Source organism: Melopsittacus undulatus, chromosome 5, assembly GCF_012275295.1.
Source record: "Melopsittacus undulatus isolate bMelUnd1 chromosome 5, bMelUnd1.mat.Z, whole genome shotgun sequence".
Classification (NCBI taxonomy): domain Eukaryota; kingdom Metazoa; phylum Chordata; class Aves; order Psittaciformes; family Psittaculidae; genus Melopsittacus; species Melopsittacus undulatus.
In genome coordinates, this window is record NC_047531.1 from 65,714,909 (window position 1) to 65,729,489 (window position 14,581).

General features: G+C 42.9%; 1 protein-coding gene across 1 annotated transcript in view; it reads left to right on the plus strand.

Moving 5' to 3' along the window:
• Window positions 1-233: 233 nt before the first annotated feature.
• TRHDE (thyrotropin releasing hormone degrading enzyme) overlaps window positions 234-14,581 on the plus strand; it is a 213,510-nt gene continuing 199,162 nt past the window's right edge. The window contains exons 1-2 of the mRNA XM_034063129.1: window positions 234-1,054; window positions 6,551-6,824. Of these exons, the coding sequence (XP_033919020.1) occupies window positions 234-1,054; window positions 6,551-6,824 (1,095 nt within the window). The remainder of the gene's footprint in view (window positions 1,055-6,550; window positions 6,825-14,581) is intronic.

Genomic DNA, 14,581 nt, shown 5'->3' on the forward strand with positions numbered 1-14,581 from the left:
GGAGCGCCAGCAGCCGGCTCCCGCCTGATCCCGTCCCGTCTCCGTGCCCGGGGGCCGCTCTCCGGCGGAGCTGCCGGCAGGCAGGGCGATGCTGCTCGCCGGGAAGTAAGAGGCAGCGCGACGACACGTTCCCCAGCCCGGGCCGAGGGCCCCCCTGCCTCGGAGCCTCCCATGCTTTCGGGGCCCCCTCGGGTGGCGGCGGTCCCGTGGGAAACGGGGGCGGCGCTGCCGTGATGGACCTGGAGGAGAAACGGGAGAAGCGCCCGCCCGTCACCCCCATGATGATAGAGGAGGAAGCCGCCCTGCGGAACGGCAGCCGTGGGCTGCCGCCAGGCTCTTGGGCCGAGGCGGCGGGACCGAGACCCCGCACTACGGAGCGGCACATCGCCGTGCATAAGCGCCTGGTGCTGGGCTTCGCCGTCTCCATCCTGGCGCTGCTGGCGGTGACCATGATCGCCGTGCTGCTCAGCGTCCGCTTTGAAGAGTGCAGCGCCGCTGCCGACGGCCCGCCGCGGGGCACCGGCAACGGGAGCCTCCCGGGTCCAGCCCGGCAGCCGCCCGGCGCAGGGCAACCCCCTGGCCGGCCGGAGCAGGAGGAGGAGGAGAAGGAGGCGCGGGGCGGGGAAGTGGCGGAGGAAGAGGAGGAGGAGGAGTGGCAGCGGCGGCGGGAGCTGCCGCCCTGGACCCGGCCGCGGCTCCCGCGGCACCTGCGGCCGCTGCACTACAACCTGATGCTGAGCGCCTTCATGGAGAACTTCACCTTCAGCGGGGAGGTGAACGTGCAGCTGGAGGTGCTCAACGCCAGCCGGTACATCGTGCTGCACGCCCACCGCATGCACATCGAGGCGGTCCGCGTGGCCGAGGACAAGCTGGCCGGCGGTGTGCGGGTGGACCGTTCCTTCTTCTACCCCCAGACCCAGGTCTTTGTCGTAGTCCTCAACCGCAGCTTGGAGGTGCAGAAAAGTTACAACCTCAAGATCATCTACAACGCCCTCATCGAGAACGAGCTGCTGGGCTTCTTCCGCAGCTCCTACGTCCTCCACGGCGAGAGAAGGTAGCGGAGCGGCCGCGCTGCTTCACCTCAACTCTGGCTGAAGTTGGCAGCCCCCGCCCCTCCGCTGCAGCCCGCGCCGAACTTCGTGCGGGGCGGCGCTAGGACCCGGCGGGCCGCGGCTCCGCCAGGCGGGGGAGGCCTCGGGCTCAGTGCCGCCCGGCACCGGCGGTTCGCCGGCCATGCTGCGGGGCTCGGCAGGCTGCTGGCGGAGGGGGCCGCGGGGTTGGGGGGACAGCCGCCACGGCAGCGGGGCGCCCGGCCGGCGGATGGCTGCAGGCCGGACCTCGCCGCCAGCCTCCGCTTGACTCGCCGGGGGTCCCCTCCGCTGTCCAGCCGCCGCTGGGGGCTGACGCTGGGGGCGGAGCTGCGGAGCCTCTCTGGGGCCGACAGCCCTTCCCTTTTCCTCTCCACCGGCCGGTGTCTGAAGGGCAGTCAGAGGCAGTTGCTGACGCTCAGGGGCTATGTGGGAGCGGGCGCAGGCAGGCCGGGCCTCGGCGGAGCTCCCTCGGCGGCTTCGGGCTGGGGCTGGCAGTGCGGGCGACCGTGCCATGCCGCTCCGGTGTGAGCCGCGGCCGCTGCCAGGTGAGCGGAGCGCTCCGCCTGCGCGCCCGCCTCGGGTGGGGATGGCTGCGGTGGTTACCGGCGGTTCGAGAGCTGCCGCGGCGCGGCTTGGAAGTGGACGGTGGTACCGGGGTGGTAGGAGTAAAGCACTGACCCTGGCTGGGCACCCGAGCGGAGGCGCAGGGTCTGCTGAACAGACGCTCTGTCCGGCCGCCGTGTGTCCTCGTGTGACAGAGCCGTGCCAGGTTACAGGTAGCAGCGTATGGGGGAGCGGAACTTCTCCGCTGTTTTGTCTGTTTCATTATTTGAAGAAAGAGGTGTTGAGTTGTGATTTCACATCAGGGGAGCACGTTCACGGCACCTGCTGCAGCTGAGTCGCTGCAGATCTACACCCCGCGACAGGGCAAACCTGGTCACTTGCCACTGTTTTCATGCAGAGCAAGATTCTATCATCAACTATGTTTACTTTTGTGACTCTAGCCAGTGGGTCCCTGTCGAGGCCCTTGTTACAGTAGGAAGGGTCACTGCGGAGGCCCCCTTTTAGACAGTTATAAGTCTTTTTTATTTCTATTCTAACCATAGCCAGGCTTTGCAATGGAAAAGAAACACTAGATATAATTTTAGTTTCTTTTTAAGCTGCCCTTTCTTGCAACATCTGTGCTGTGACAGGTTTTCTCTTCTGAATCTTACTGTTTCATGCTGTGAATTGAAGCAAACTGTTTATACTTGAAAGAACTGGGCAAAAATAGTAAGTCAGAGAGAAAAAGAGCGCTCATCAACTCAATTAAATCAACAGCCCTTGCATTAAAACATATTTTCATTACTGCGATTACTGACAATTTTAAACAGCCAACTGCAAGCGGTATTAAAATGAAGTTTGTGCAATTTGTCATCACAGTGAAATAAAATGGAAATTCAAAAAAGCATGGTTGTAGGAAAAGATGTGGGTAAAAATCCTTTTATCATGGAGGGGTAGATGACTGGGGTAATCAGGAGTTGTTACAGACCTGCACGGAAAATGGGCAAAGCAGAGAATAAAATACAGTTAACAGCAGGAGATATAATTCACTTTACAAACTCAAGAAATTACTTAAGCAGTTATTATTCTTGTGTATTTAGACTTTGTACAAGAATAATTGAACTGTCAAATAGATGTGGCAGTGACATTTTTCCAAAGTTACTATACTACACTTCAATACCAATGCCCCAGTTATGAAACAACAGCAAAAGCCTATTAACTTTTTGAATCATCAGGATAGTTTAAGACACAGGGTGGAAGGTGATAATGGTAAAGCTTTTTTCCCAGTACTTTTTGTATAACTTTTCATATACAAGTTGCCTTATGATACACTTGAATACAGTGGTATTAGGAAGATCCTTACCCTGTGTAAGTTAACATTGTCGTACTGGGATCAGAGGGATTTTTTTTTCTTTACACCAGCTCACTTATATTTCTTTCAGTAAAATGTTATAAAACTATAATCAATGCATGGTTATAGTTTCAGGTGTTTGATTCAAGTGCTGGTTTTCATTTTCAACTGTCACAGGCTTAACAACTCACTATACTATAAAGGAAATAATACACATTCTAAACCAGGAACTTCTTTGTTCAGAGTGTGCTCTTGCAGTGTAGCAATTTGCATTTTGATTAATAACCCATTTTTAAGGGAATACATATAACCATTTGTAGTTCTTAAACATGAACAGCTTCTACTGTGATAGGCAGGCAGGCTTCTCTCGTGCTCTGGGAGACCCTAATGTTCAAGCAGGGCTTTAGCTTTTTGTTGTGTTTATATTCGATTAAAATACAGTAACCTCATTGGAGTAATGGTTACTATAAAGGGTCTATACCATCATTTTTCACTTTTGTTGTACATGAGGAGTCTATAACTCTGGCTAACTGTGAGGCTTCACAAACTTAGTAATACCTTCTCTTGATTTCTTTTTTTTTTTCTTCTAAAGTTACTTCATTTTCTGTGGTCATCACTGCTGAAAGTCATAAATCAGCCTGAAATGTTGATAGCTGCGGAAAAGTGTTTATTTTCTTACTGAAATCTTTGCTACTTTCACTAAAAATGTAAACTGCAAGTGATATGCTACAAATTTACTTTGCATTATGCGCCAGAATTTACTGGCAGTAATCAACAGACATTTAATACAGAGCTACTGTAGAACACCGTAAGAATATGCATGCATTATTTAAATGAACATCAAACTTTGGCATAAATGGAAAGAAAAAGTTCTTACATCACACAGACAAACCAAACAGACATATTCTTCTATCTTATAACAACTAAGATGTCAAAATAGATAGGTTGTTGAGGAAACACATGTCTTCCATTAATAGATGAGGTGGAATTAAAACACCTGCAAATTACTGCTGTGGGTATACTGAGAAGACAGGCTGCGAGGCTGTCATTCTCAAAAGTACAACAACTTTTTATGGTGATATTTTTGGGAACTGGAGATATAAATGTCAGTGCCCAGAGAGGTGTGTGAAGAGGTGGATGAAATGCTCATCCCGCTCTTCACTTATGGCATGCTATAGAAGTTTTGCTTGTTTTTTCCTCCTAACGCAGATAAATAGATAAACATAGACAGTGGTTTGGGTTTTTTTTTAAACACAGTCTTTGGGAAGCAGTTTCTAAATTTTTGTTTTGTTTTATGGTGCAACAAGCGAATCAATGTTTGATAGTAATGCACATGTTATAAATATCACTGTTATTGGTAGCTGATGTATTTTTAGTATGAAATATTGACTGCCCAGTGTTTGCCCAATTATTTGTATGTGGCTGTATCTGTCTATGTGGGAGAATATAGAAGATGCAGAGTTTACCAGCTTTTATCAGCCTGATGAAGGGATTGTTTTGATGGCCTAACACGTAACAAATATTAAATGACTTCTGAGAAAATCTCCAAGAAGTGGGGTGAAAAAAAAGCTTCCTTATTTAGAGAGTGTCAGAATACATACAATATTCCCTAAGTATGCATTTACGTGCGTGTTGGAGCTCATTAGAATTGTTAGTTGCAAAAGAAAGTTCATAATACTTAGTTTATTAATAAAAGGGCAGTACAGTTTTCCATTCTCACTTGAAGCTTCTATTGATGTCTATAGTTGTTTAGAGTGTGCCTAGAATGCAGAATCAGGTCCACTTGAAATAGTTTGCATACAAATTAAGTTGCTTTGCTTCATTTAATTGGCTGTTTTGGCTTAGTTGCACAGGTGAAAAATTCCCTGATAATGTGGAATTTTGTTGGATTAACATTGGAATACCTGACACCAACTTTTACCTTACATTAAGCAACCTGATGCAGAATGAGGATTTTAGTAATACGTGTTTTATAATGAGACAAGAAAAATGCCATATGATGAATTCCTTCAGTAATTACTAGCCAAATAAGGCTTTTTCCTTTAGAAAAAGACCAATGGTAGCTGCTTCAGTGGTGGAAAAATTTTACATGTTAGCCTTTTTGAGAGAGGTGAAAATTAACTGGAAAACATATATCTAGTTCTCTCAGGTGTGGATACACTGTAGCAAGATAGAAATATAACATTTCAAGAAGTTTCTCTGTTCACTGTTTTTTATAATATAAGGCTCCAAAATATGTATACACACCAAGAAGTTTTAGGAAAAGTTAATTAGATACTTTATTTTTCTTATGGGCTACCTATGTTTTTTTTCTTCCTCGGCATTACAGAGTATCATATTGCACAGTGGTGCTTATAGACTGATAAATAATAGGTGCCACCCTCTTCATTATATTAAATCTAACCACTCATCTTCTTGCCTTGGAGGAATAACAGATGATTAATCAACCTCTAAAATCCTGATAAATGTTTACCTGGTATCTAAAATTGCATGCTTATTTCCACTGATGGAACATTGGAAAGTGAGACATGAATCAATACCACACAAAAAGCCTACATATGTGCTCCCTTTACAGTTATGTACTTGGCTCATAGTAATTTTTTTATCCTGCATACCTCCAGAAAATATTCTTATTAAACCCATAATTCAGCCTTTTAAGTGTGGCTTCTTGTTTCTGCAAAAAAAGATTATTGCACATGGGTTTTCTCCAAATGTGTAAATATAAGTGTCTACCCAGAACACTTCCTATTCTCTGTCTGGATTAAAATCTCTTTTGTTCTATGGAAAACAGTTACAGATTTTATTGTCAAACTAAAGCCTTCCCATTCTTTACAGTGGTAAAATAAGTGCATTTGCTCCTTCAGAGGTCCTTTTCTAATTTGACCCATTAGCTGAGAACATTGATTTGGTCTCTATAAAATACACAAGAGAAAAAACGCATATGTAGAACTCTACATGTATTTCTTTTAAAACTCAGTGTTTAATCACTTGCATATATCTGTAAATCTGCAAAGCTCACGGAATGGTTATTTGGACTTGCCCATTAACAGCAGTGTTGTATGGTACTGTGTCTCATTATGGATGCCCCTACACACAGCCAGTACAGAGGTAATCAGCAGTGGAAAACAGTAACCCCCCTGAGTGTACTATGTGACCCTAAGTTCTCATGCCCAAAGAAAGGCAAATTGTCAGTGTCTCAGGGCAGAGGGAACTCCCCAGAGGCTGTTAAATCCTGGTTTGAACTGAAGACTGTGCTTGCCTTACATCATATCACATTTTCACATATTGATGAGCAAAACTGCTAGAACCTGGTTTAATGCAAGGTGAGGGTTTATTTATTTATTTAATGTCAGTGTGGTGTCTGCAAATTTGTAGACCATTACTTTGTATTAATTGTGTTTGCAGTATGGGGACTAAGAAGGTGGTAAAGCAGTGTTCAAGCACTGTATAGTTTGGACAGTCTGTCTTTTTTCCCACAATAGTCAAGAAATGTCTTATTTGCTATATCCATGAATCAAGTGTTGTGCACAGTTAGTAATCTCTCTGTTGTTTGCTTTTTTTCTAGGTTTCTTGGTGTTACACAGTTTTCTCCTACTCATGCCAGGAAAGCTTTTCCTTGCTTTGACGAGCCTATCTACAAGGCCACTTTCAAGATCAGCATCAGGCATCAAGCAACTTACTTATCTTTGTCCAACATGCCAGTGGAAACTTCTGTTTTTGAAGAAGATGGATGGGTTACAGATCACTTTTCACAGACCCCTCTCATGTCCACGTATTACCTGGCTTGGGCAGTGTGCAATTTTACATACCGGGAAACTGTCACCAGGAGTGGAGTAGTTGTAAGTATTTCTAATGTTGCATCAAATGCATGTCATTATTTTGAAACCCCTCACTTTTTGTAAGGGATCATAACATGAAGTTCTTAAAAGCATTTTCTCGATTAGCATTCCTAAAATTTTAATGATAGTGTGTATTGTTTGGCAGCCTTTTGAAGGTGTTTCTAATGTTTTTTGTTTGTCTAATGCTTTTTATAACTGATTAGCTTAGTAAGTGTGGTTGTCTGATGAAATGTTAAGCTTCTAAATATGCCATTTCACTTCACTTTAATTTACTTGGGAATTTTTCTCTTATTTTTCCTGTAGCCTTTGCAGTACCAGTGTTCATGACACTGCTTATTGAAAGAAAGCAGTAATACTGGCAGGGTTTCCAGTCCCTTCTTTCAGTATTTGACATGTCCCTTAGTGTGCTGTGTGTTAGCTTGGGAAGCTGATAAAGTAAATTCTATCTTAGATCTCCTGCTCAGGAGCAGGACTCTGCAACCTGACAGCTTCCTGTGGAGTCCAGATGGATGGACGCACTAACTTTCTGGAGCTTTTTTTTTCCAAATATGGCATGGTTCCAGGAGTTATGCCATGGAATAAAAAGAAAGACCTTTATTTCTGTCAGTTTGGTTTTATTTACAAATATCAAACTCAGAACTGTATACAAACCAAAACATACATGAGAATTGCTGTCAGCTTAATAGAATATTTCACAGTGCTGTCATCTTGATTTTTTGGGTGAACATACAGAGAAACCCTCCTTAGTTATTGTGATTGACAAAACAGAGCTAGTTCCGGAAGCAGAGGGCTAGGCAGCAGTTTAAGCTGTGTACCTTAGCAAAAGGAGTGTTTACCTTATACTTCTGTAAATGCTCTATGGCTTTGTGCTGTAGTCTTGGGGCATGAGGAAAGACTGCAGACCTCCCTTCTATGGCTGATAAGGTCAGGAAACATCTCCATAAACACTTGTAGGTAGCCTAAGCATTGACCTGCTGTGGAGGGAGCTGATTCCACGTTCTCTGAGCAAAAGGTATTCCATGTCTTCCTTGTGCCAATCTTCAGCTTTGTACAGCTGTATGATCTGGCTGAAAACTGACCTGAAAAAATAAATGAAAATTTGGGAAAGTTTTTGGATTAATGCCAGAGCCTTAGTATGTACTCAAGGCTGTACTGATGGAAGGTGGATACAGGATAGCCCTCTTCATTGGCATCCCTTATTTGGGCCATACTGAAGTGATCAGAAAATGTCTTGCTTTTGTCACTGGAACAGCTGTTTAGGACACTGGTGGCCTTTCACTCCTCTCCATTCACACCATGGCCAGCAGGCTATGACACTACTCTCTGGCTCCAGGAAAGGGGAGGGAGCATGGCTAGGAGGTGGTTCTGTGAGGTGCTTTGACCTGCTAGTGTAAGGATGTGGGAACTGCTTTTGATCCTAATGGTTACCTGTGATGGCTGAAAGACTTAAGTTTCTGGTTTGCCATGGGCAGGGACACCTTCCACCAGACCAGGGTGCTCAAAGCCCCTTCCAACCTGGCCTTGAACACTGCCAGGGATGGGGCAGCCACAGCTTCTCTGGGCACCCTGTGCCAGTGCCTCACCATTCTCATAGCAAAGCACTTCTTCATAATATCCAATATAAATGTATGCTTTTTCAGTTTAAAACTGTTGTTCCTTGTCCTATGAATACGTTCCCTGATAAACAGGAATGTTCACTGGCCTAGTAGGTGAGAAATTGAGCCATTTCTAGCAACCAGTACCGAAACAGACTTCTATCCATGTAGGAGTCATTGAAGGAATTAGTCTAAAGACTGGCCAGGTATTTTTTTCAGCTTTTGAAAACACTAATTACTTGAGGTTCTTCTTTAACTGTAATAAGATGGAAGTTTTGAGTGTATACTCTAGTAGGTAGGTCTCATGTTCCTTGTGATTTAATACTTGTGTAATGCTAGCAAATTTGTCCTACACAATACTACCCTATTATCTCACTTTAGAATGTCCTAGACTCACCTAGGAACCACTGCAAGCTTCCAACAGTCACTGTAAGCAAATACGTGAAACGTAGGAAGTGGACCTCAGGACTGTCAAATTGAATGATACAACCTACTTCCACTTTAACTCATTTTCTTATAGTGTTATTCAGAACTCATATCCTGCAGATTTTTGTTGCTTGGGTGTGTTTGATACCCTCAAGACAGAGGCATACGCATGTCATATAGACGGTAAATAATAACTTTCTGATGTTCCCATGTTTGGCAAAACTGTTCTCAAGACTTCAGATTAAACAGGAATCTGAAGAGAAAATCCAAATGTTAATTTGTTAGGAATTTTTTGGCTATTAGATTCTGATAGTTATACTTGAATCATTGGTTCAGCATACATAGGACATACATATGTATACTCCTCCAGCTTGACAGTATCGCTACACAGAGTTTTGCCAACAGTTATGCAAATTAGCAGATAATCTTCACAAAAACTGAAGACCTATGTAGATTGAGATAGTCTCTTCTCCCATAAAATCGTTTGTTTAGTCTAGAGATTTAGCTCTTGGTTTTTGTAATGCCCCTATCACAAAGGTATATTAATGCCCCAAAATACCAAAATAGCTTACACTGAGTTATTGTTTAAGCATATCTTGCTGTTGTTCAGTCTGTTTGTGATCTGATCATCTTTAATCATTGTTCAGTTTTGTTGAGAGAGTATCTTTTAAGGCGAACGCTTCGGTTCAGAGCTGTGTTCATTCAGATGAATTGCAGAGGTAATCCATCTTTTTGAGTCTTTTGTATTGCAATACCAGGAGTTCATGGACACTTCTGGGTGAATTTGAAATTATGTGAGTCCTGACACTTGCAATTTTAAACTTCTTGGTTTTCTCTAAGGCCACTTTTCCCCTGGAATTTAGTTGTTCCTATATCCATGGCAATGATAAAAGTAAGTTTGCTTCTAAAATGAATGAATGCTCAGGAAAATTAACCAAACATCCATATTGAAGCATTTTGATAGGCCATTTCTTAAACTGGGGAATCTTTCTTCAGTTAATGCAACGTATGTGGTATTTATTTTCTAGACATGGAGTAGACACCTAAAAGACTTCAGCTTGCATAGACTTTATTTTGGCACTTTCATGAACCTGGTTTTGGTTCACAAAACATTTTGGGGTCAAGGGTCTACGCTTTCAGATTTTGGCAGTGTGCTAGTGATTAAAATCTCACTTCTCTTCCAGTTGACCAGTCTTACTATAGTGCTGTGGTCAAGGGTAGATAAATCCCTGAAGAACAGAGCAAACGGTGAGTTCAAAACCAGATTTGCTCTTCAGAAATGGTTAAGTGTTAGCTGTTCAGTTTACCTCAAAGAATGACATTGACCTCAAAATTAATTTTAACCTAAATGTGAGATTCAAATACAAATCAAGTTATAAATAGAACCTGGCTTTTAGAAAGCTTCAGTAGCCAATCAAAATAGTAATTTTGATATATCCTATATAATTCTTGCAGACAGGAAGATGTTCTATATTTCATACACTGAAATTAATTTGGAAAGGGGAATTAAGACAAGCAGTGCTTTTCTAGGACCACAGCTCAGTGGATATGAATCATTAGCATAACTCTTAAGTCCATGTGGGTCTGATCAGAATCCCTTCCAAAGCAGGTAATTTAAAGGCAGAGTTGACTTTATATGCATTACATATATAGAATATGTTGTTCAGATTCATCTGGGGTTACAAGAAATCACTGCCTTTGCCTTTGCGGAGGGCTTGATCTCTGTGGGAAGGACTGTGCTGTATGTAGTAACCTCTGCCGCTGCGGACTGGGAGCAGTGCAGTTCTGCCATGGTGTTGCCTGAGGTAATGGTGTGCTGGGGGAGGAGAGATGTCCTTGTGAGCAGCCTAGCTGATCTTTGCATGGCTCTAGCATTTGTCAGCTACAGTTGGTGAAAATCATGGGATCTGTGTACTGTCATCATTGCACAGTACAATAATCCAGAAAACACCACTTACCTTCACATGCTTCCTTGCTTATACTCATATGCTGTATTTCCTAATTGTGCCTCTTATGTATGTTGTCAGTAATTTTTAAAAGCAAAATACTGCTCATTGGATTGTAATGTTGTCTCATCACCTCTGTGTCTTTTTTCTTCATTGTTTTTTTTATCTGTGCTTTCAGTCCACCAGGCCTTTTCCTACTTTGTTACTTTATTTTTCCCATCTGTATTTGTTTTTTACTGTTCCTCATGTTTAGCTGTACTTCTGTTGTCTAAACCATGTTTTTCATTCCTTTGTCTGGCGGACATGGAAACTGACTATATCTTGTATGCCTTTTCTCTGTCTCGTAAGTTATTGTAATTCCTTTTTTTCCCCCTGCTGATTCTTTCTTTTCAGTTAGTGCAAGGAGTTAGTGCTTAAGGACAAAGCACAATATATTGCTGGAGATGAACGCATTGCTAGAAAGAGTTGTTTCAGGGATATTCATCTTCTACCATTCTTCTCTTTTGCTGTGGATGGGGTGTGGAGATAGGTATGGAAATAAAATGCCAACTGACAGCTTTAAAGTGTTTGGCTCTTGTCAGGAGGAGTATCTGCTAAAAAGAAAAAAAGAAAGTGCATGGAAAGGAATGGAGTCAGGAGGAACTGTGGGCGCAGGGGTTGGAAGAGCAAGTGCAGGCGGCATCAGAGCAGATGGGAGTGAGCAGCAGTGAAAGGAAGTGGCTATTTAGCTGGGTGGTGGTGGGTGGGAGGAGGAATGACAGTAGAAGGCAGTGCTGAAACAAGAATTTTGCATGGTTTCACTTTTGCTGCTCCTGCTCCTCTTCCAAAGTGATTGCAGCATATGTTGCAGGACTGGCACTATGTAGACCTGACCAAAGCTTACTCAGCTCCAAGCTAGGACCTCCACTGTCTGTCTGAATCCTTGTGTGTTGCATTTTGAAGAGGCCTCTACAACTGGGTATGTCTTAGTTTCAGTTATATTAAACATTACTGTGGAGTCATCAGTGCCAAGTAATTTGTCATAATACAGAAAAGATCTTGAGGCTAACAAAGATTTTATGAGAAGAGTCGTACCACAATAAGGCCAACCTTTATTGCACTGCTATCGTTTTCTTATTACTTCATCTAAGATGTAATTAGGGATCACAAGCTCCTGGTTTAAGATCTTGATTCAATACTTTACAGTTAAGTCTTATCTTGGCCAATAAGGAGGAGCTGTAATAATCTGGTTAGAAGAAAATATGAGAGTTACCGTTTCTGTAGTGGGCTCTGCCTTGCAGAGAACCTGCATGAACATCCTAGCACTGAATTCCTTTAGGCATGTGTTTGGGAGGCTCACTCAGTTTGGCTCAGCATCACACAAAAAGATAGAGTGTTCTCAGAAATGGAATCTGTGCAGTAATAGTCACTTGATTCTGCACAAATGAAAAATAGTTTTTGCCCAGAAAGGGCTAGTGAACAGAGTCACATAAGTAGACTTGGATCAGAATCAGTGCATGTCCAAAGGCTCATGCTAGTTTAGATCCAGCACCATGGGACCATGGTTTTATACTTGTCTTTAAGACAAAATATCTAGAGGTAGTGTGCTTCTACCAGTCTATGAGATGCTGGAGAGCTGGGCTGAGCATTCCCTCATCTACAGTGGTGATCAGTCTGAGGAAACTGAAGAGCTGACTGTCATTAATAGTCTAAAAATAAAATCAGGTGGAACAACTATTCAGAATACCTTTTTCCCCAGCGGGTTCCATCGTTGTTAGTTGCTAGAAAAAACCAAAATATCAGTTCTCTCTAAAATATCTCTGCAGTTATTGTGCAGTTCAGCCTGTAGGGCTTAGAATTTTTTTAACTAAATGTGCAAAATGTAGTCATATTTTTGTGTACTAACATTAATGACCTCAAGACCAGGAATTTTCTGCCAGTTGATGACTATCTGGGTTAAAGGCCTGAGGCTCTTCCTTAGGACCTCTCTTCAGCTGCTAGTTATTAACTGCCAGCAAAGTATCTCCATTGGTTATTATTTATTAATCAGTATTGGATCAGTTATACACCAGATAATTCTTTCTGGGTGAGTAAACTTGTTACAGAAGAATGATTTAGCTATCAAAAGTAGAATTAGTTCTCAAAATGAAGTTTTCTTTCTCTGTAGCCTGAATTTAGTCCAGCTCCAGAGTTGACCTTTATTTCATAAGCCCACCTAAACCTGAAAAGTAACTTTTGTTAGCCCATGACTTACCACTGGGAGGCCACATGTGTATCTGATAAACAGCTAGCAGCTAATTCAGGAAGCACCAGGCATATTTCTGAAGTCTAGTGTGTGCAGGCTTGTAACATTTAATCTTTATATGTCCTGGAATGCTGCTCTGATAGTGATGACATCCATTCATTTTTGGTCTTCATTACAAATGTATTCCCCAGAATAGCTTTCATCAAACAGTTGAAAATAAAACTCATGTTACAAAGGATGTGTTGGGAGATAATAACAGTTATATTGAGCTGGAAAAGCACACACACATCCGAACATGTATAGGTGTGTTTGTGCTTTCTTTGGCCTGTATGACATTTTTTCTGTAGTAACAACAGAAAGATTGGTTTTACAAGTACCTTTTACTCAGTTTAGTGTTTACTGCTTGTGGTTTAATACCAGCTGGCAACTAAGCACCATGCAGCTGCTTGGTTACTTCCCTCCCGCCTGGGATGGGGAGGAGAATTGGCAAAAGGTAAACTCCACAGATTGAAATGAGAGAGTTTAATAATTGAGATAAAGTAAAACACAATAATAATAATAATAAGAAGAAGAAGAAAAGAGAGAGAGGAATAAACCCCAAGAAGGACAAATGATGCACAATACACCTGCTGACCACCTGCTGGCCAATACCCAGCCCGTCCCCGAGCAGCAATCGGTGGCTGTAATCTAACTTTCCCCAGTTTATATCTTGAGCATGATGTGATGTGGTATGGAATATGGCTAGTTTGGGTCAGGTGTCCTGTCTATGCTCCCTCTTGGCTTCTTGTGCCCCTCCTCAGTGGCAGAGCATGAGAGTGTGAAAAGTCCTTGACTTAGGGTAAGCATTACTTAGAAACAACTAAAACATCAGTATGTTATCAACACTATTCTCATACTAAACCCAAAACCATAGAAGTGTACCAGCTACTAAGGAGAAAACAAACTCTATCCCAGTGGAAATCAGGACACTACTGTGGTTTTACTTAAGTGAGAAACTAATATGATACATTAGTAGTCCAAAGGAATAATTAGTTTTTCAGATTCATCATATCAGAATTTGATTACCCATTCTGTGTCAGGTTTGCATATTGAAAATGACTTCTAGTTTATTAATTTTTAAAGACTATAGCTACAAAATATTCTGTGAACAAACAAGTTTATTCCATTTCATAGTGGTTGCTGCTACTGCCCAACTGCGGGAGCCTTGCATGCAGCCCCATCCCCTGGCACCCCTCTGGTGCAGTGGGGTGGGGACAGGTGGCAGAGAACCAGCTGCGTTGGCCTCTTTCCACTGAATGATACCCCTAGGAGATCCTGCACTGCTCCTGTCTGACAGCTTTCTGGCTGCTGCATGCTGTTGAGACATAGCAAGAGCAGCCAGAGATGAGAACTGAGCCTGTTATCTTCTTATTTGGAACAGCATAATTTGAAAGCAGATTATGTTTCTCTTTGAAGGGTAAATGACCTGAAGTGTATTAAAAAAAAGTTATCCCACAGTGGATTATCCTGAAAAATATTTAGCAGTGCGTTTTGTTTCACAGCGTGCGCTGGAGCTGTGTGGCAGTG